The sequence below is a fragment of the Mustela erminea genome, chromosome 5 (genome assembly GCF_009829155.1).
Source record: "Mustela erminea isolate mMusErm1 chromosome 5, mMusErm1.Pri, whole genome shotgun sequence".
Lineage (NCBI taxonomy): Eukaryota > Metazoa > Chordata > Mammalia > Carnivora > Mustelidae > Mustela > Mustela erminea.
In genome coordinates, this window is record NC_045618.1 from 111175157 (window position 1) to 111191208 (window position 16052).

The 16052-nt window shown below is 39.8% G+C and overlaps 1 protein-coding gene across 11 annotated transcripts in view; it reads left to right on the forward strand.

The window, feature by feature from the left end:
* The window catches only part of SYNE2 (spectrin repeat containing nuclear envelope protein 2), a 330018-nt gene that overhangs the window by 196448 nt on the left and 117518 nt on the right, over window positions 1-16052 (forward strand). For all 11 annotated transcript variants that reach the window (XM_032344453.1, XM_032344442.1, XM_032344445.1 and 8 more), the window contains exons 53-58: window positions 1227-1395; window positions 3851-4006; window positions 6304-6444; window positions 8087-8269; window positions 9023-9160; window positions 15133-15318. In XM_032344453.1, coding sequence (XP_032200344.1) covers window positions 1227-1395; window positions 3851-4006; window positions 6304-6444; window positions 8087-8269; window positions 9023-9160; window positions 15133-15318 — 973 coding nt within the window. The remainder of the gene's footprint in view (window positions 1-1226; window positions 1396-3850; window positions 4007-6303; window positions 6445-8086; window positions 8270-9022; window positions 9161-15132; window positions 15319-16052) is intronic.

Here is a 16052-nt window from a genome sequence, read left to right on the forward strand (position 1 = left end):
TGGATGGGCAGAATGGGTGAAGGGAAGTGGGAGATACAGGCCTTCAGTTACGGAATGAGTAAATCATGGGAATAAAAAGCAGATCGTTAGGAATACAGTGAATTGTAATAGCGATATAATGGGACAGATGGTAGCTATACTTGTGGTGAGCATAGACTAATGTATAAACCTGTCAAATCACTAGACTGTACACCAGAAATGAATGTAATGTTGTGGGTCAACTAGACTCGAAAAAGTTGGTTGGGGGAGGGTGATGGACAAGATTAATAATAATAAAAAGAAACACATAGTCTCCATCTTGGTATTACCGAGAATGAATATCCTTTGAATTTTGTTAATATTTGCTACTTTTCTATTTTAGTAATATAGATTCTCTATCGGATGTTCAGGAATGTAGAAAATTATAAAGATTAATATAACCCCCCTTTAATTTTACCACTCAGCAATAATCACTGCCAGTCATTCCTCTTTTTTACTATGATTGTGTTTTTAAACAAATTATGGCCATAATGCTATACTGTTTTGTGTGCTAGATGATTTATCAGCATATCATGTTAATTTGCCTATGTCACTAAATGTTCCTTAAAACATAACTATGTCATATCTCACATGTGACTATTTATTTAACCCTAACATAAAACCTTTAAATTATATGTAATTTTTTTTCACTTTTGTAAAACACTGTAGTGAAGATTTTTATGCTAGAATTTCTGCATCTGAGAAAGAGGCCAAGAAGTCGAATGACTGGGTCAAAGGTTACAATATATTTACAGCTAGAAATACTTACCGAATAGCTCTCAGGAAAAGTCGTACCTCTTAAACATCCCTACTAATAAGGGGGCTACATCCACAGCAAATGGGGTTAGCTGAGATAAAAATGCTAATGGCGTCATCTGTCCCCAGAAGCCCACCAGTGACTCCATTCTCCCCTCTACGTCATATTCAGTTGAACTCAAGGATCACCTGGAGAAAAGTAGGATGGAGAAAGCAATTGGAATGTAAAGTGTGAAAAGACAATATTTTGAGATGGACATTTAGAGAGGTTTTTGATTGAATGATAGAATTTGGTATATGTTTGTGTATGTAGTAACAAAATCATGGAAAATGGTACAAAAGCTCAGGAAAAAGATCTTTTGTGAACTTTGCAGACATTGTGTTAATTATTGAAATGAAACTATCTCACAAGAGAGCGGGATAGAGAATTTTATTTTGATATTGTATGTTAGGCTTTTTCAGAAAGCTCAAGAAAATAAGGAATTGATGGAGAATGAAATCCAAGAAAGACATTCTTTTACAAAAGAAATAATTACTTTGAAGAATTTATTTCAACAGACTGCAACTTATTTCCAAAATATGGAATTACAAGACCACCCAGAAAAGGTAGACCAGTTTGAGGTAAGTGAGGAATGAAGTGAGAAACCAGTAATGTGGCCAGCACAGGTCTGCAGTCTTGAATCCAAAGTCCTTGGGGCAGAGGTAACTTTGTGACTGGAGTGGAGGGAGTGGTCCAAGAGAGAGAAAGCACATACAAAGGCCCTGTGGTATGGTGTGGGCCAAGCTATAAGAGATCACTGTGGCTAGGTTGCAGAGAAGAAAGTTGAGAGGTCGGGGAGGTCCCCAGAGCATTATAGAGTAGGGTGTTAGACTACTGACTTTAGTAGGATGTATGATTTCTCTCTGATAGGAGTGCAACTGTTTTTACTCACAAGACTTCTGACACCAAATGTGTGGGAGTTTTCCCCCAAGGCTCTGGAAGCCAACTAGGTGTCCTACACTAAATTCAACTGTAACACTAACTAGCAGGAGTTAGCACAGACCACACAGATTAAGGGCTCACTTCCACAAGACCACCCCCACTTCAGAAGCAAGTCCTGGTTCTCCTATAATTCTGACTGACTCACTGTCAGAAGATCAGGGGTTCCCATAACCCCTTCCTCAGCTTTAATAATTTACTAGAATGCCTTCTAGAAGTCAGGAAAGCACTTTACTATTTTTTTTTTTTAAGATTTTATTTATTTGACAGAGAGATCACAAGTAGGCAGAGAGGCAGGCAGAGAGAGAGAGAGGAGGAAGCAGGCTCTCTGCTGAGCAGAGAGCCCGATGTGAGGCTCGATCCCAGGACCCTGAGATCATGACCCGAGCTGAAGGCAGAGGCCTTAACCCGCTAAGCCGCCCAGGCGCCCCAGGAAAGCACTTTACTATTACTGGTAAGGGATACAACTCAGAATCAGCCAACAAAAGAAATGAATAGAGCAAGGTAAGGGGGCAGTCTCTCAGACCCTTTGGGCCCTGTCTGGGTGTGCCACCCTTCCAGCACCAACTCCGGATTTTCCATACCTCACTGATTAGGGGGTTTTGTGGTAGTTCCACTAAGTAGTCATGATTGATTAAATCATTGGCCGTTGATAATTAACTCAACCTTCAGCTCCTCACCCCACCCTCACCCTGAAACTTCTAGCCCTCTAATCACAGGGTTGATTCCTCTGGCAACCAGGCCCTGTCCTGAATCTATCTAGAGGCTCCCCCACACCCCCCCTCCAAGAGTCATTCATTAGCATAAGCACAGGTAGGATTGAGAAGGGTTTGTTCTGAGTGAGGAAGGACACTCCTCCTACTCCTAGCCAGGAAATTCCAAGAGTCTTAGAAGCTGTTCAGGAACCAGGGATGAAGACCAAATACAGCTTTTTAAATCACACTATCACAGGGACTGTTCATATGGCCCTGTGTGATTTGGGATATCGTTTTTTTAAGAATGATTCCGGTCCCGTGGTAACAAGCAGAAACGGCATTCGAAAGTTGACTCCAGAATCACACACGGTTGTTCATGGAGCTCAGTATTGATAGAGGGAACTTCCCTCTCTCACAGTCTTGGGGAAGCTTCAATGTGTAGCTCTGAATGATTCTGACTAGATTCTGACTCGGTCTAGATGAAACCAGAAGGCATTATACTTAAACTCCACCTTCGTCTGAACGGCATTGTTCTCTAAGTTTCCATCTCTAGATTTGTTCTCAGCTGAGGGTGAAGAAAAAACAGGGACACATCACGGAGTCATTCAAATTGTAATCATTCTTCAGTGCGGTGACTCAACCCATTAACACGAATAATGCTACTGAACAGCTACTGTAAAAACAAAACAAGTCCCAAAAAGCCACAGTAAAGTCAAGAAGTATTTTTCCACTTGATCTTTGGGAAACTTTCCCAAACAAATGAGTTTCTCCTTTATAATTAGTGCAGGAGAACGTAGATCAGATTTTGTTTCTAGGCCACAACCAATACACTGTTTGTTCAGGTTTCTTTTATCTCCTAAAATCCACATTCTTTGCAGGGAACTGGAACCCTGCCTTTTGAAAGAAGTTGGGCTCTGCTGGGCTGTCTAATTACATGAAAGCAGACACTTGTGCTTCAAGCCTAGGGCTTTTAGTGGCCTTGAATCATTGTGATGATAATGTAGGAAGAAACAGAAATGGCAACAAGTTAATAACAAAAACAAAAAAACCCCAACAAACTTCTTTGAAACTTTTTTGCTACTCGGAGCTTTTTAGCTCAAGACTGCAACCGAGATAGTTAAATCCTAGAGTTGCTTTAGAAGCAGGAGATGTTGTAATGTCTTTAGAGGACAATGGTTTGACACTATGGAGAGGTATCAAGTTCAATTCTGACAAACTAGAAAGCATCATCTGACCACACTGAGTATCTCTTCGGCTTAATCGGCTTGTATCAGTAGTGAGACTTTGTCATGCAAAGTGTGCTCATTTAAATCAGAAGGATGTGCTGGAAAGCTGCTTTCACGTTTAGAGTTAAACTTTTTCCCTGTTCTGTGCCTCTTTGAAACTCTCTTGGTGATTTTAGGAGCTTCAAAGCATTTTTAAGAAAGGGAAGCTAACTTTTGAGAATATTATGGAAAAACTGCGAATCAAGTATTCTGAAATGTACACCCTAGTCCCTGCAGAGATTGAATCCCAGGTGGAAGAAAGCAGAAAAGCTTTAGAAGACATAGATGAGAAGGTAATAATTGTTTGTACTAGTGCTATTATTTATGAGTTGAATGGATATAAAGAAAAGATACTGTAATGTCACATTTCCTTTGCCCTTATTTTAGCAAAGACTGTTTTTATAGAGTTTAGATAAGTGATAATTCTGTGTATTTTTGAATACGGAGGTGAAATCGCTCTAAATAAAGTGACATAACAGAATTAGATAATGTGGTTATTTTTAATTGTCAAGATGCTTAGTTTTTCTTCTCTTACATTTAAAAGTAGGATAGATTAGCTTTTACTTGGCTTTTTTTTTTTTTTAACTGGAGAATCACTTTAAAATATTAGACAAGAATAATGTTTTGCTTCAGCACTTATTCCCTGTGAATGTTCTGAAATTGCAACCAAGGACATTAAGAATATAAATTTCATAACTCATGAGGAATAGCATTTAACACACACTATCTTTTTGATGGTGGCAACACAGTTGTCAGAACACACCTGCACAAATCTTTACCCCTGTATGGATGAATCTGAAGGTTGGAAGAAAGAATGGGAAATGTTTCATAGTACTGAAGACCTAGGAGCTTAGAAGACAGATTTATTGAATTATAGAAAGAGCCTTTACATCCAACAGAACAAAATTCTATTTGGTCCAGCATGCACGGAAGGATTTTTGTATTCCTTTTGAAATCGGGAGTACTTCTAACTTAATAAAATAGATTTTAAATGCAAACACACACAAATTGCGTCTCAAACTCAGTTAACTTCTTTAACAGATTTCTCAGAAAAATCTGACCCATGAAAAAACATGGAAGCTCCTAATACACATTTTTAACAAATTTTGTTGATTAAACACCCAAGAAAATCTGTTATGAGGTACTTGCTCAAGAATCATGCACTATTGATTTCAAGAGAATACTAAAGGTTTTGAGAGCAACTAAATTTGTTTCCATGAATACTTCATGTGAAAATTGCTAACAGAATGAATAATCAAAATCAATCTTAAATTTAGCAGTTGAACATTTCAAGAGTAACTTGTGTATTTGTAACAAATAGCAACTGATTTTTATTGTTTGGTGTGTCTGAAAGATCCAGGCCAACTCTAAACCATTTGATGTAATTCGAAGGGCTGCTTACTTTTTGTAAATCATGGACCTAAATTATATGCTTTTCTGCCAAGAGAATAACTGCCCCAAGTATCAGAAAACTTCACTTTATAGTAATTTGTTATATAGTAATAAAAAGCTATCACAGCAATTTAAAAACCAACATAGAATTAATTTTTTTCCTAAAAATCTCAACTGCATTATGATCTGTGGAATAAAAACATTTTATAAATGTATCAACATCCTGAAATGTTAAAAAGAGCCTGGGACTTCAGTCTCATGACTCTGGACTTCTCAGGACAAGTTTCAACTGCTGCCTTGATACAGGCAGGATAACCACCTGCGTTGAAAGGTTTTAGTCTCCATGGTTATACAGATATAGTGGTTTTTTGAAAGGGTTAAAGGATTATACATAAGCATAAAGTATTATTTGGTTATTTAGTGGCTGCAAGAGGAAAGCCTTATCAACATAGCCTTAAACAAAACAAACAAAAACAAGAACAAGAACTAAGCAGGTATTTGAAAAATGACACTTTCAACATTCATCTGTTATCTTTCCTAGCCCAAGTTATTTTCTTAGGAAAATCATTCAGATAAAAAAATTACACTGTTTAACGCTAGATTTCTGATTGCTGTGAACACACTGGAAACATTCACAGAGAGGAAAACTAAGCTTTGTGCATCCTCAAGAAAGAGCGAATTTTAGGTTATTTCCCCCAAATCAGTACTACAGTGGGAATTACATTTTTTAAAGTCAGCTTGAGAATAAGTTAGGTTATATTGAAAATTGGTCTATGCAGAGGTCTTTCTCATAAAATGAGAGACTGTATAATAAATAATTTATCTCCCTTGAATTTTTTCATATCATTTGCTCCACTGGGGTATGCCTAAGACAGTACGCTTAGTTTTGATCACCTCAGCACAGATTTGTAGTATGTGGTGTGGGTTACATTCAACAAATTTTTGTTTGTTGATTTTCTTCTTTTCTTAGATTGGATTTAAAAGGTCAAGTCGGCAGAGCCACCATTGGTCTAGTCTGCTGATCTACCTCTCATTATCATATTAACTGGCATGGTTTGGGATTCTCCCCTCCGCGCCTTTAAAAGATTTTTGTGAATAAAATTACCTAACAGTATGACTATTCCTTTTATCACCTGAACCTGTAACTAGATATTGAAGACGTTTGTAAGCCAGATGTGTCTTTCTTTCATTGTAACAGATCAGCAATGAAGTTTTGAAAAGTTCACCCTCCTATACAATGAGTAGGAAGATAGACGAAATTAACAATGGGCTTCACAGTGTTGAAAAGATGTTGCAGCAGAAAAGCAAGAATATTGAGAAAGCTCAAGAAATTCAAAAGGTAACTTCCTCCTTTAATTTCCCTCAGCATTTGGTGTTCCTCCTTTTCCTCAGTCCTCAAGGTGTGTCCTGTGGATGACTCAGAAGCACAGAGATCGTAACTCAGATCCACAGGGAACCCCTTTCTGAGGGTCCCCTGCAGAGACTTGGTGGAGAAAGTTGCATTTAAGAACTGTTCTCAGTAGTTGTTGTTGTTGTTGTTTGGGGGGGTGGTGAGAGAGGGTGAGAGAAAGACTCCCAAGCAGGCTCCATGCCAGGTGCAGAGCCTCACCAGCCTTGAGATCATGACCTGAGTTGAAACCAAGAGGTGGACACTTAACCGACTGAGCTACCCAGGTGCCTCAAGAACTGTTCTCAGTTTTTCCATGGTGAGAATGTGCCTGAACCCCTGAGAGCCTACAATTATGAACTAGCCTTTTCATAAGTAAAGGAGTAAGGACCTTATCCTGGGATGGCTGATAATAAAAAAAATATTGTATATAAATACCAAATATAGAAAACAAAGCTAACATGTTTTCTGTGTTTAAGCATTTCTCGGAGTCTTTTTTTTCCTAACGTGGATTAACATGGGAAATAAAACACAGAACATTGCTGAGACATATTTGATTAAAAAATATATTTCACTAGGATTTGAAAAGAATTGACAGCTTTTCTTTAGATGACGAAGGGAAACGGGAAAACAGAAATTCTAAATTTATTTCCCTTGTAAAATATCTTAGGAAATCAAGTGTTAGGTAAAACTGTATATAAGCCTAATTTTCTACCATTAACTCCTAGTAAACTTCTGCATGTGGAAAACATTCTTATTTTAATCTACATTTTAAGGAAGTTTTCTATGTGAATGGAGACTTTTAAAAATAGGTCAGACCGGACAAAATCTTGATTCTTAATAAGTAGAGGAACCTAATTTAACCAGTCCTATTTTTCCTGTTTCTAAAAATTCAATTTTTAAGCAAATATTAAGTAAGAATTAAATATTTTACCTTTGAGAGTTCCTCTGACCATACAAATCCAGGCTTGAATGCAGTCTGTTGGTTTCTTGAGCCAAAAGCAGTTGCTAGAATTTTTGCCACTGCATTAATCCTAAGTCAAAACAGATCTTTTCCTTTTGTTAGTTTTATTTTTATAATTTTTTTTAAAGTTGGCTCCATGCTGGAGCCCAGTGTGGGGCTTGAACTGAAGACCCTGACATTAAGACGTGAGCTAAAACTAACTGAGCCACCCACACACCCGTCTTTATACTTAATAAAATTGTATTCTAGATTAAATACACACATATACATACATATATATGTGTGTGTATTCTAAAAAGATTTGGGTATAACATAATGTTACCTCATCACGCCTGAAAGAGTAGGGTTATATTGTCCTTGTTTGGTGTCATTTGTCTCTGGAAATATCCCAGTCTTTCTGCACCCTTGCAGCTAAGTCTGTATCTGAAACAAAAAGCAGTTAGACTGAAAGACATCAGAAAAGGTGTTTTTCAATTTAGGTCACAGGTGGTTTCTGGGTATAAATGAAATAGTGTGCCTGTGATGTTGTTTTGGTAGCATTCGCAAGTGCAGATACAGGGCAAAAACTGGGAATTAACACAGTGAGTCGCGACCTCTGCATTCCAAGTGACTTACGGTTTTCTTCAACAGAAAATATGGGATGAGCTAGATCTCTGGCATTGCAAGCTAAATGAGCTGGATTCTGAAGTGCAGGACATTGTTGAGCAGGATCCAGGACAGGCTCAAGAATGGATGGATAACTTGATGATTCCTTTCCAGCAGTATCAGCAAGTCTCACAGAGAGCGGAATCTAGAACCTCACAGTTAAATAAGGTACGACAGTAACACGTGATAACCATCCTTAGCTTACCGTGATATTGAGAAGGCTTTGAAACAAAATGAAAGAGATATTCAGAGGCAGCCGGTTTCCCCTGAATTGCCAGTTTTAGGTTCTGAAGATAGAGCCACACGACAGGTTCGGGTGGGCACTGGGAGGAGAGCTTTAAGTGCTGACACTGGCGGGAAGTCCGACTGGACAGGCGGAAGCAGATTTCTGGAAGTCGGGCTGCAGCAGGAGTCCAGGCTGAGCACTGCGCTTCCTGGCAGGTCATGGGCATTTCCAAAAGGCCATCTCAGGAGTCCTGGGAGGAGCCAGCCACAAGAAAGAATGTCACTCAGGAACAAGACACTGTCTCTTGCCTTTCCAGATAGAGGTCATGGTGGAGGAGTTGTATGTGTGATCTAGCAAGAAAAGGCAGCAGGACTTACTAGTCCCAGAGGCACTGGGATATTAGAAGACAAAGCCCCGTATGGAGGACAAAACTCAAATCCAGTTTTGAGAATGAAGCATCAAATGGGAACCAGACTAGTTGCAAGGCCACCTGGAAACAGTTACGAGACCCATAGCATTAGGGTAGAACTTCTTAAGTCCTTTCTACCTGTGGTCAGGATTACTCATCTTCAAAGTTGGGAAGGTAAACCTGGAAAGGGTGGGCAAGTCCCCCCAGGATAACAAAGTCTTTGTTCAAGGCTCATTTGGCTCAAGTAGAAGGTGTCAGACTCCTTGCTGCGGCCTCTCTTTCACAGGCCACAATTAAGATGGAGGAATATCACGACCTTTTGAGGAGTACGGAGGCTTGGATAGAAAACACCAGCCGTCTGTTGGCCAGCCCTACTGACTATGATTCTTCAAAGGAGCTGAGTCAGCATGCCAGCACCCTTCAGGTAAGGAATTTCAGTGTTCCTGAGGTCCCTAGAATCCGCATAATGATTCATGGTCTAGTTGACTATCACAGTGCTTAGAAAAAACCCTTCTTTCCCAGAAAACCACCTTATCTTCAACCTTGCCAGATGGCAGAAGGAAGCCTCGGAGAGTGGAAGGCTTCCTTGGCAGTGGCAGAAATTTTGGAGACGGGATCTAGTTCTTTCTGTCTTGATAACTACTGCACAATTTTTTGGGTGATCTACTGTTTTCCTCTGTGGTTTCCCCTGTCTGTGAAGGAAGAATGTTGGAGTGATTAGTGTTGATGGTATTGGTCAACAGAATTCTACAATGGCTCCCAGTATTGTTGTCCCCTGATGCACACAGTTGTATAATCCTGACCTGCCGAGCGCAGGCAGGGATAGGAAAGTATCCCTGATGAATTAGCCACTCTTAATTAGGTTACAGTGTATGGCTAAGGTAATGGGTTAGTCACTCCCAGGAATACGTGATTAATCATGGTCATATGATTATAAGACTCCCTGAGAACACACCGCAGAGTTCTACAGCTGACTTGATGAAGTCAGCTGCGATGGTAGGGGAGGGTCTTGGGGCTAGGACCCCTGGGCAGCCTTCAGAAGCTGAGAGTGACCCCATGCCCCAGTCAGTAGCCAGCAGGAAAACCGAGATCTCAGCCCTATGACTGAATTCTCCCATCAACGTGAGTGAACTTGGAAGAGAAACCTCCGTTCCAAATGGCACCTTGATAGCAACCTTGTGAAAGCCTCTGATAGCCAAGGACCCTTCTGAGCTATGCCTGTGCTCTCGAGCCATGGAAACTAGGCGAGAGTACATTTGTTTTATTGTAAGCCATGAAGTTTGTGGTAACTAGTTACACAGCGTTAGAAAATAAATCCATAGTTCCTTCTGGTTATAGCATGCTGTGATTCCAAATGTTCTGTCCTTTTTGGCGCCCGATGTCTCCATGCTAGCTTACAAAGACAATACAAATGAGAGTATTTTCTTATTCGGGCCATGACTTCAAGAGATCTTTCAGATACCAAATATTGGCTTAAGTTGTACTGTGAAGGCATCGTTCCTTCTCTTCCATATTATTCAACCCCAAGAAAGGGTCTCTTAGGAAAAGGTTATTCTATCACAATTTTTAGAATAACCAGACCTCAGCGTTGATCCAGCTCCTTGTTATATCTTTAGACTAGCACGATATGTTCCGAGGGAACAGCTGACTTCGTACCTCCCTGATGTGTGAGACTTGTTGGACCACGTGGTAGCAGTTATAAAGATGCTGCCTTTCAGCCATCCGTTTGTTTCTCCCCCTTGCCTGTGATTGCTGCCCTCACCTCTCGGGCTGGCTTTCCAGGTCCCCATAGCATGGCCTCTTTTATTTTAAATTGCCTGTATTTTTCATCATTTCAAGAGAGGAATTAATACTCTTTTCCTCAGATGCTTGTTCTGAGTTAAAAAAAATTTTTTTTCAAGCGTGAACTCAAGGGGCGCCTGGGTGGCTCAGTCAGCTAAGCATCTGCCCTCAGCTAAGGTCATGATCTCAGGGTCCTGGGATCGAGTACCACATCCAGCTCCCTGCTCAGTGGGGAGCCTGCTTCTCCCTCTCCCTCTGCTGCTCCTCCTCCTTATGCTCTCTCACTCTCTGTCAGATAAATGAATGGAACCGTTAAAAAAAAAGTGAACTCAGGCAAAAGCATCTATACTGTTGCTATCTTCTACTGACACTACATCTCTTTTTTTTTTTTTTAAAGATTTTTTATTTATTTGTCAGAGAGAGAGAGCAAACACAGGCAGAGAGAGTGGCAGGCAGAGTCAGAGGGAGAAGCAGGCTCCCTGCGGAGCCAGGAGCCCTATGTGGGACTCGATCCCAGGACGCTGGGATCATGACCTGAGCCGAAGGCAGCTGCTTAACCAACTGAGCCACCCAGGCGTCCCGACACTATATCTCTTAAACCGTTTAAGACATCCTAATTTGCTGGCCTTAACCTTATGAAGTAGAACTTAGTGGAACTCTAGTTTATGAGCTAGAAGAAGTAGGCACAAGGGGAGGTTGGTTTACCTCAGAGAGCATCCTCATAAATCCTACAATGGGAAATAAGTCTCAAACAACTAGTTCTATGTGAAATTCCCATTTTTCCCTATTTTGAAAATAGTTGTCCTATTTTTATGATACTCTTTTCTATTTTTCTAGTATTGTCAGGCATTGATTTTTTTTTTTAACAGATTTTGTTGATTGTCAGAGAGAACATGAGCGTAGCAGGCACGGGCACATGGGCAGGGGGTGAGGGAGGGACGGGCCAGAGGGAGAAGCAGACTCCCTGCTGAGCAAATAGCCCAATGTGGGACTTGATCCCAAGACCCTGGGATCATGACTTGAGCCAGAGGCTGACAGTTAACTGACTGAGCCACCCAGGCGTCTGAAGCTTTCTCTTTTAATTGCACTATAACCTTCTACCTGGATTGTGTTTTAAACAGGTTTTTATAACCCAAAGTTGATTCTAGAAAGACTGCTGTTGTAAAAGAATTGTTGAAAATCAATTGTCATTGTAAAAATAGAGAAACAACTTGTTTTTAAATACATTTCATCAAGGTATAATTCACATATACTAAAATACACCGTATATATGTATATGTATGTATATACATATGTATATATTTTTATAGTAAACTCTACCCAGTGTGGGTCTTGAACTCTTGACCCCACAATTAAGAGTTGCATGCGCTACCAACTAAGCGCACCACGTGTGCTAAAATACACCTATTTTAAGTGTGCAACTAGATGACTTTTGATGAAGGTATACATTTGTGTAATTACCACCACCATCAATATAAAGGACATCTCCATCACCCCATCAAGTTTCCTCTGTCTCCTCTTCTGTCTTTAGCTCTATGAATCACTCACTCTTTGTTTTCTATTAATATAGTTTGTCCTTTTCCATGGGGTCGTATAAATAGAATCATGTGGTATATACCTTTCATACCTGACTTTGTTTATTTGGCATAATGTTTTCAAGATTCATTCAGGATAATGTTTATAGATAGTTCATTCTTTTGGTAGGTGAGTAGTGTCCCATTTATGGATATACGCAATATGTTTATGCTTTCACCAGTTAATGGGCATTTGGCTTGTTTCAAGTTTTGGGCTGTGCTAGGCTAGTAGCTTAAAACAGTAAACCTTGATTATCTCCATTTCTGTGTGTCAGGAATTCAGGCATGGCTTTGCTGAGTGCCTCTGGCTCAAGGTCTCTTGCAAGAATGCAGTCAAGCCTCAGTTTGGGTGAGGGAAAAGACAGGATGCACTTCCAAGGTCATTCACTTGGCTCTTGGCAGGCCTCAAAACATGTACTTCCATGGCCTTCCCGCAAGGCTGCATGGTAGCTAACTTTACTAACTGTGAGCAGTCTAAAGAGGGAAAGCCCCCAGGCTAGAAACAGTCTTTTTATAACCTAATCTTGGAAATGACATCTCAGTACGTAAATCAGTAAAGCCAATAGTAAATAAGCTGGTAAATCAGTAAGCCCAGTCTCCATTCAAAGGAGCTGATTCTAAGGGCAGGAGTATCAGGAGGTCCCCACCTCCTGATACTCCTGCCCTTAGAATCAACTAAGGGGATCTGGGGGTCCACTTAGAAGCTGCCTGTCACACGCTACTGTAGCAAAGCTGCTGTGAACGTTCATATACAGATCTTTGTGTGGATGTATGTTTGCTGAGTTTTATGTAAGTATTTAACTGAATTAGAAACCGTCAGATTGTTTTCTACGATGGCTGGACCATTTTCAGCCCCCTGGCCATGTGAGGTTTTTTTGCCTTTTTTTTTTTAAGATTTTATTTATTTAGGGGTGCCTGGGTGGCTCAGTGGGTTAAAGCCTCTGCCTTTTGCTCAGGTCATGGTCCCAGGGTCCTGGGATCGAGGCCCATATCAGGCTCTCTGCTCAGTGGGAAGCCTGCTTCTTCCTCTCCCACTCCCCCTGCTTGTGTTCCCTCTCTCTGTGTGTCTCTCTTCTGTCAAATAAATAAAAATCTTCCCCAAAAAATAATTTAAAAAATAAATAAAATCAGCTACCTTGTTGAAAATCAGTGTGGGTCTAATTCTCGGCTCTCTCATCCATTCTGCTGATCTGTGTGCCCTTTCACTAATGTGACACAGTCCGGATTATTGTAGCTTTATAGTAAATCTTGAAACCTGGTCACATAAATTCTACAGCTAGCTCTTTATCAAATTTATTTTGGCTAATCTGGGTCTTTTGTGGTTCCATGTACATTTTGGAATCAGCTTATCAATATACACAGGCCTATTGGAATTTTGAATGGATTGCATTAAATCTGTTAATTAGTTTGGCAAGACTTGACATCTTAACCATATTGACTGTACCAGTCCAGGAACATGATGTATCTTTTTATTTTGGTCTTCTTTAATTTTTCCCAGTAGTGTTTCATAATCTCCAGTGTACAGGTGTTGCACATGAATTGTTGAATTTATCCCTAAATATTTTTTTGTTTTGATGCTGTTGTAAATAGTACTATTGGTAAAAAAGCATTGGTTTTAAGGTTTGTTTTCCATAAAGTATTCTTCTAGTATTTTGAATAAGAACAATGTAAAGTTCTGAATAACCTCATAAGTTTTAGAGACATATGACTAGAATTCTCATTGAATTAAGTGAATGTTTTTTCTCATGCCGTATTATGTTTTATGGAATTACCCGAAGACTACATGAGCAGATTGAACATTTGCATTTGGATACTGAGATAGATATTTTGAAATGTTAGGTTTGGAAGTTAATACATTTTATTTTTTATTTTTATTTTTTTAAGATTTTATTTATTCATTTGACAGAGAGAACAAGAGAGCACAAGCAGGGGGGAGAGGCAGAAGGAGAGGGAGAAGCAGGCTCCCCACTGAGCTGGGAGCCCGATGAGGGCTCGATCCCAGGACCCTGGGATCATGACTGCAACCGAAGACAGACACTTAATGACTAAGCCACCCAGCCACCTCAAAAGTTAATACATTTTAATTGTTAAAAGGAAACAGAGAGAAATTATAAAGAGGAATGCCGAAGAAATTATGAAAATGGAGGTTTTACACTCCATTTAGTTTTATTAGCTTGTGCTCCTTTGGTGCCCAAGTTACTAGGGTCGACTCGATGGTACAGAAGTCAGTTGCCTGAGGAGAACACTGGCACCAGGACTGACAAGCCACAGGATTGCCTCTTCATTTCCTATACCCACTTTGTTTACTTATTTCTCTCAAATTCATATTCCCAAAATTATTAGTCCAGCCAATGAGAAAGCGCCTGAATGGCTTCCTTGGCCCCAATTTCAAATTAGCGTTCCTACTTCTGTTACCAACAGCTGTAGGAGCAGGTTTATATAGTATAAAGTAGCTGCTGGAAGCCCACAAGAATAGGGTAGATGCTCTAAGGTCACGGAGTGTTGGTGGAGTACCCAGGTGGCTCAGTTGGCTGAGCGTCTGACTCTTGATTTCAGCTGAGATCGTGATCTCAGGGTTATGGGATGGAGTCCTACATTGGGCTTCATGCTGAGCATGGAGCCTGCTGGAGATTCTCTCTCTCTCTCTTCTTCTCCCTCTCCCTGCTTGTGCTCTCTATGTCTGTCTCTAAAAAAGATAAGAAGAAGAATTAATAATAAAATAGTGAATCTTTTTAAAAATACATAAAAATAAAAAAAATAAAGTCACCCAGTGCTGTTGAGAATGTAGAGCGTTTAGTGTTCTATTATAAAATGATACGAATACGTGTTTGAAATACTGAGACAAATTTAAAAGTTCTCTAATTCACATTTTTTCTTACTAAGGTATAATTGACACACATTGTATGAGTTTCTGGTATGCAATGTAATAATTTGATATTTGCATCATACATAGTTACAGAATTTTCTTTGATTTAAATTTTAATCAACTTGTTTCAGTATCCTGAGGTTCTCTCTTTTTTCCTTTGTTTCCATTGTGTAGATGGCTTTGGAAGATTCAGAACAGAAACACAATCTTTTGCATTCAATTTTCACGGATCTAGAAGACTTGTCAATAATTTTTGAAACGGATGATTTAGCACAGTCTGTACAAGAGTTAAGTCGTCAAGTAGCAGCTTTACAACAAAAAATCATGGAAAGCCTTCCACAGATTCAGAGGGTGGCTGATGTAAGTTGGCACTTTAAAAATGTGATTTCTTATTTTTAATTTATATTTCATTTAGTAAAGTAGAGTTATACTGCTAATCAACTCCTAATTATATGGAGACATTGATCTGGTACGTTTTTCACTTACGTTTTTCTTTTTTTTTCTTTTTTAAAGAATTTATTTATTGGGGCACCTGGGTGGCTCAGTGGGTTAAACCTCTGCCTTCGGCTCAGGTCATGATCTCGGGATCCTGGGATCGAATCCCCCATCGGGCTCTCTGCTTGGCAGGGAGCCTGCTTCCTCCTCCTCCTCTCTCTCTCTGTGTACTTGTGATCTCTCTCTGTCAAATAAATAAATAAAATCTTTAAAAAAATTTATTGTAGAGAGGGTGAGCAAATGCGGGGAGAGGGGGCAGAGGGAGAGGCAGAGAATCTCAAGCAGACCTTCTGCTAAGCCAGGAGCCTGATGCAGGGTTTGATCTCACAACTCTGAGATCATGACCTGAGCCAAAAACAGGAGCCACATGCTTAGCTGACTGAGCTACCTAGGTGCCCCTGTGTTCTTATTTCTTGAATTATATTTTACTTTAATTTGCAGCCCATGGTTCAAACCCCATTCTCAGTCCAGAAATGGTTTATTTAAAAGAAAGAATCCTGATCAGATATGCTTACTCTTTTCTCTTTGTCAGAGAGGCGATATTGTTGATATAAAAGCCCAGATTAGCAAAGAGGGAAATAACCTCCCAAGTTTTTATT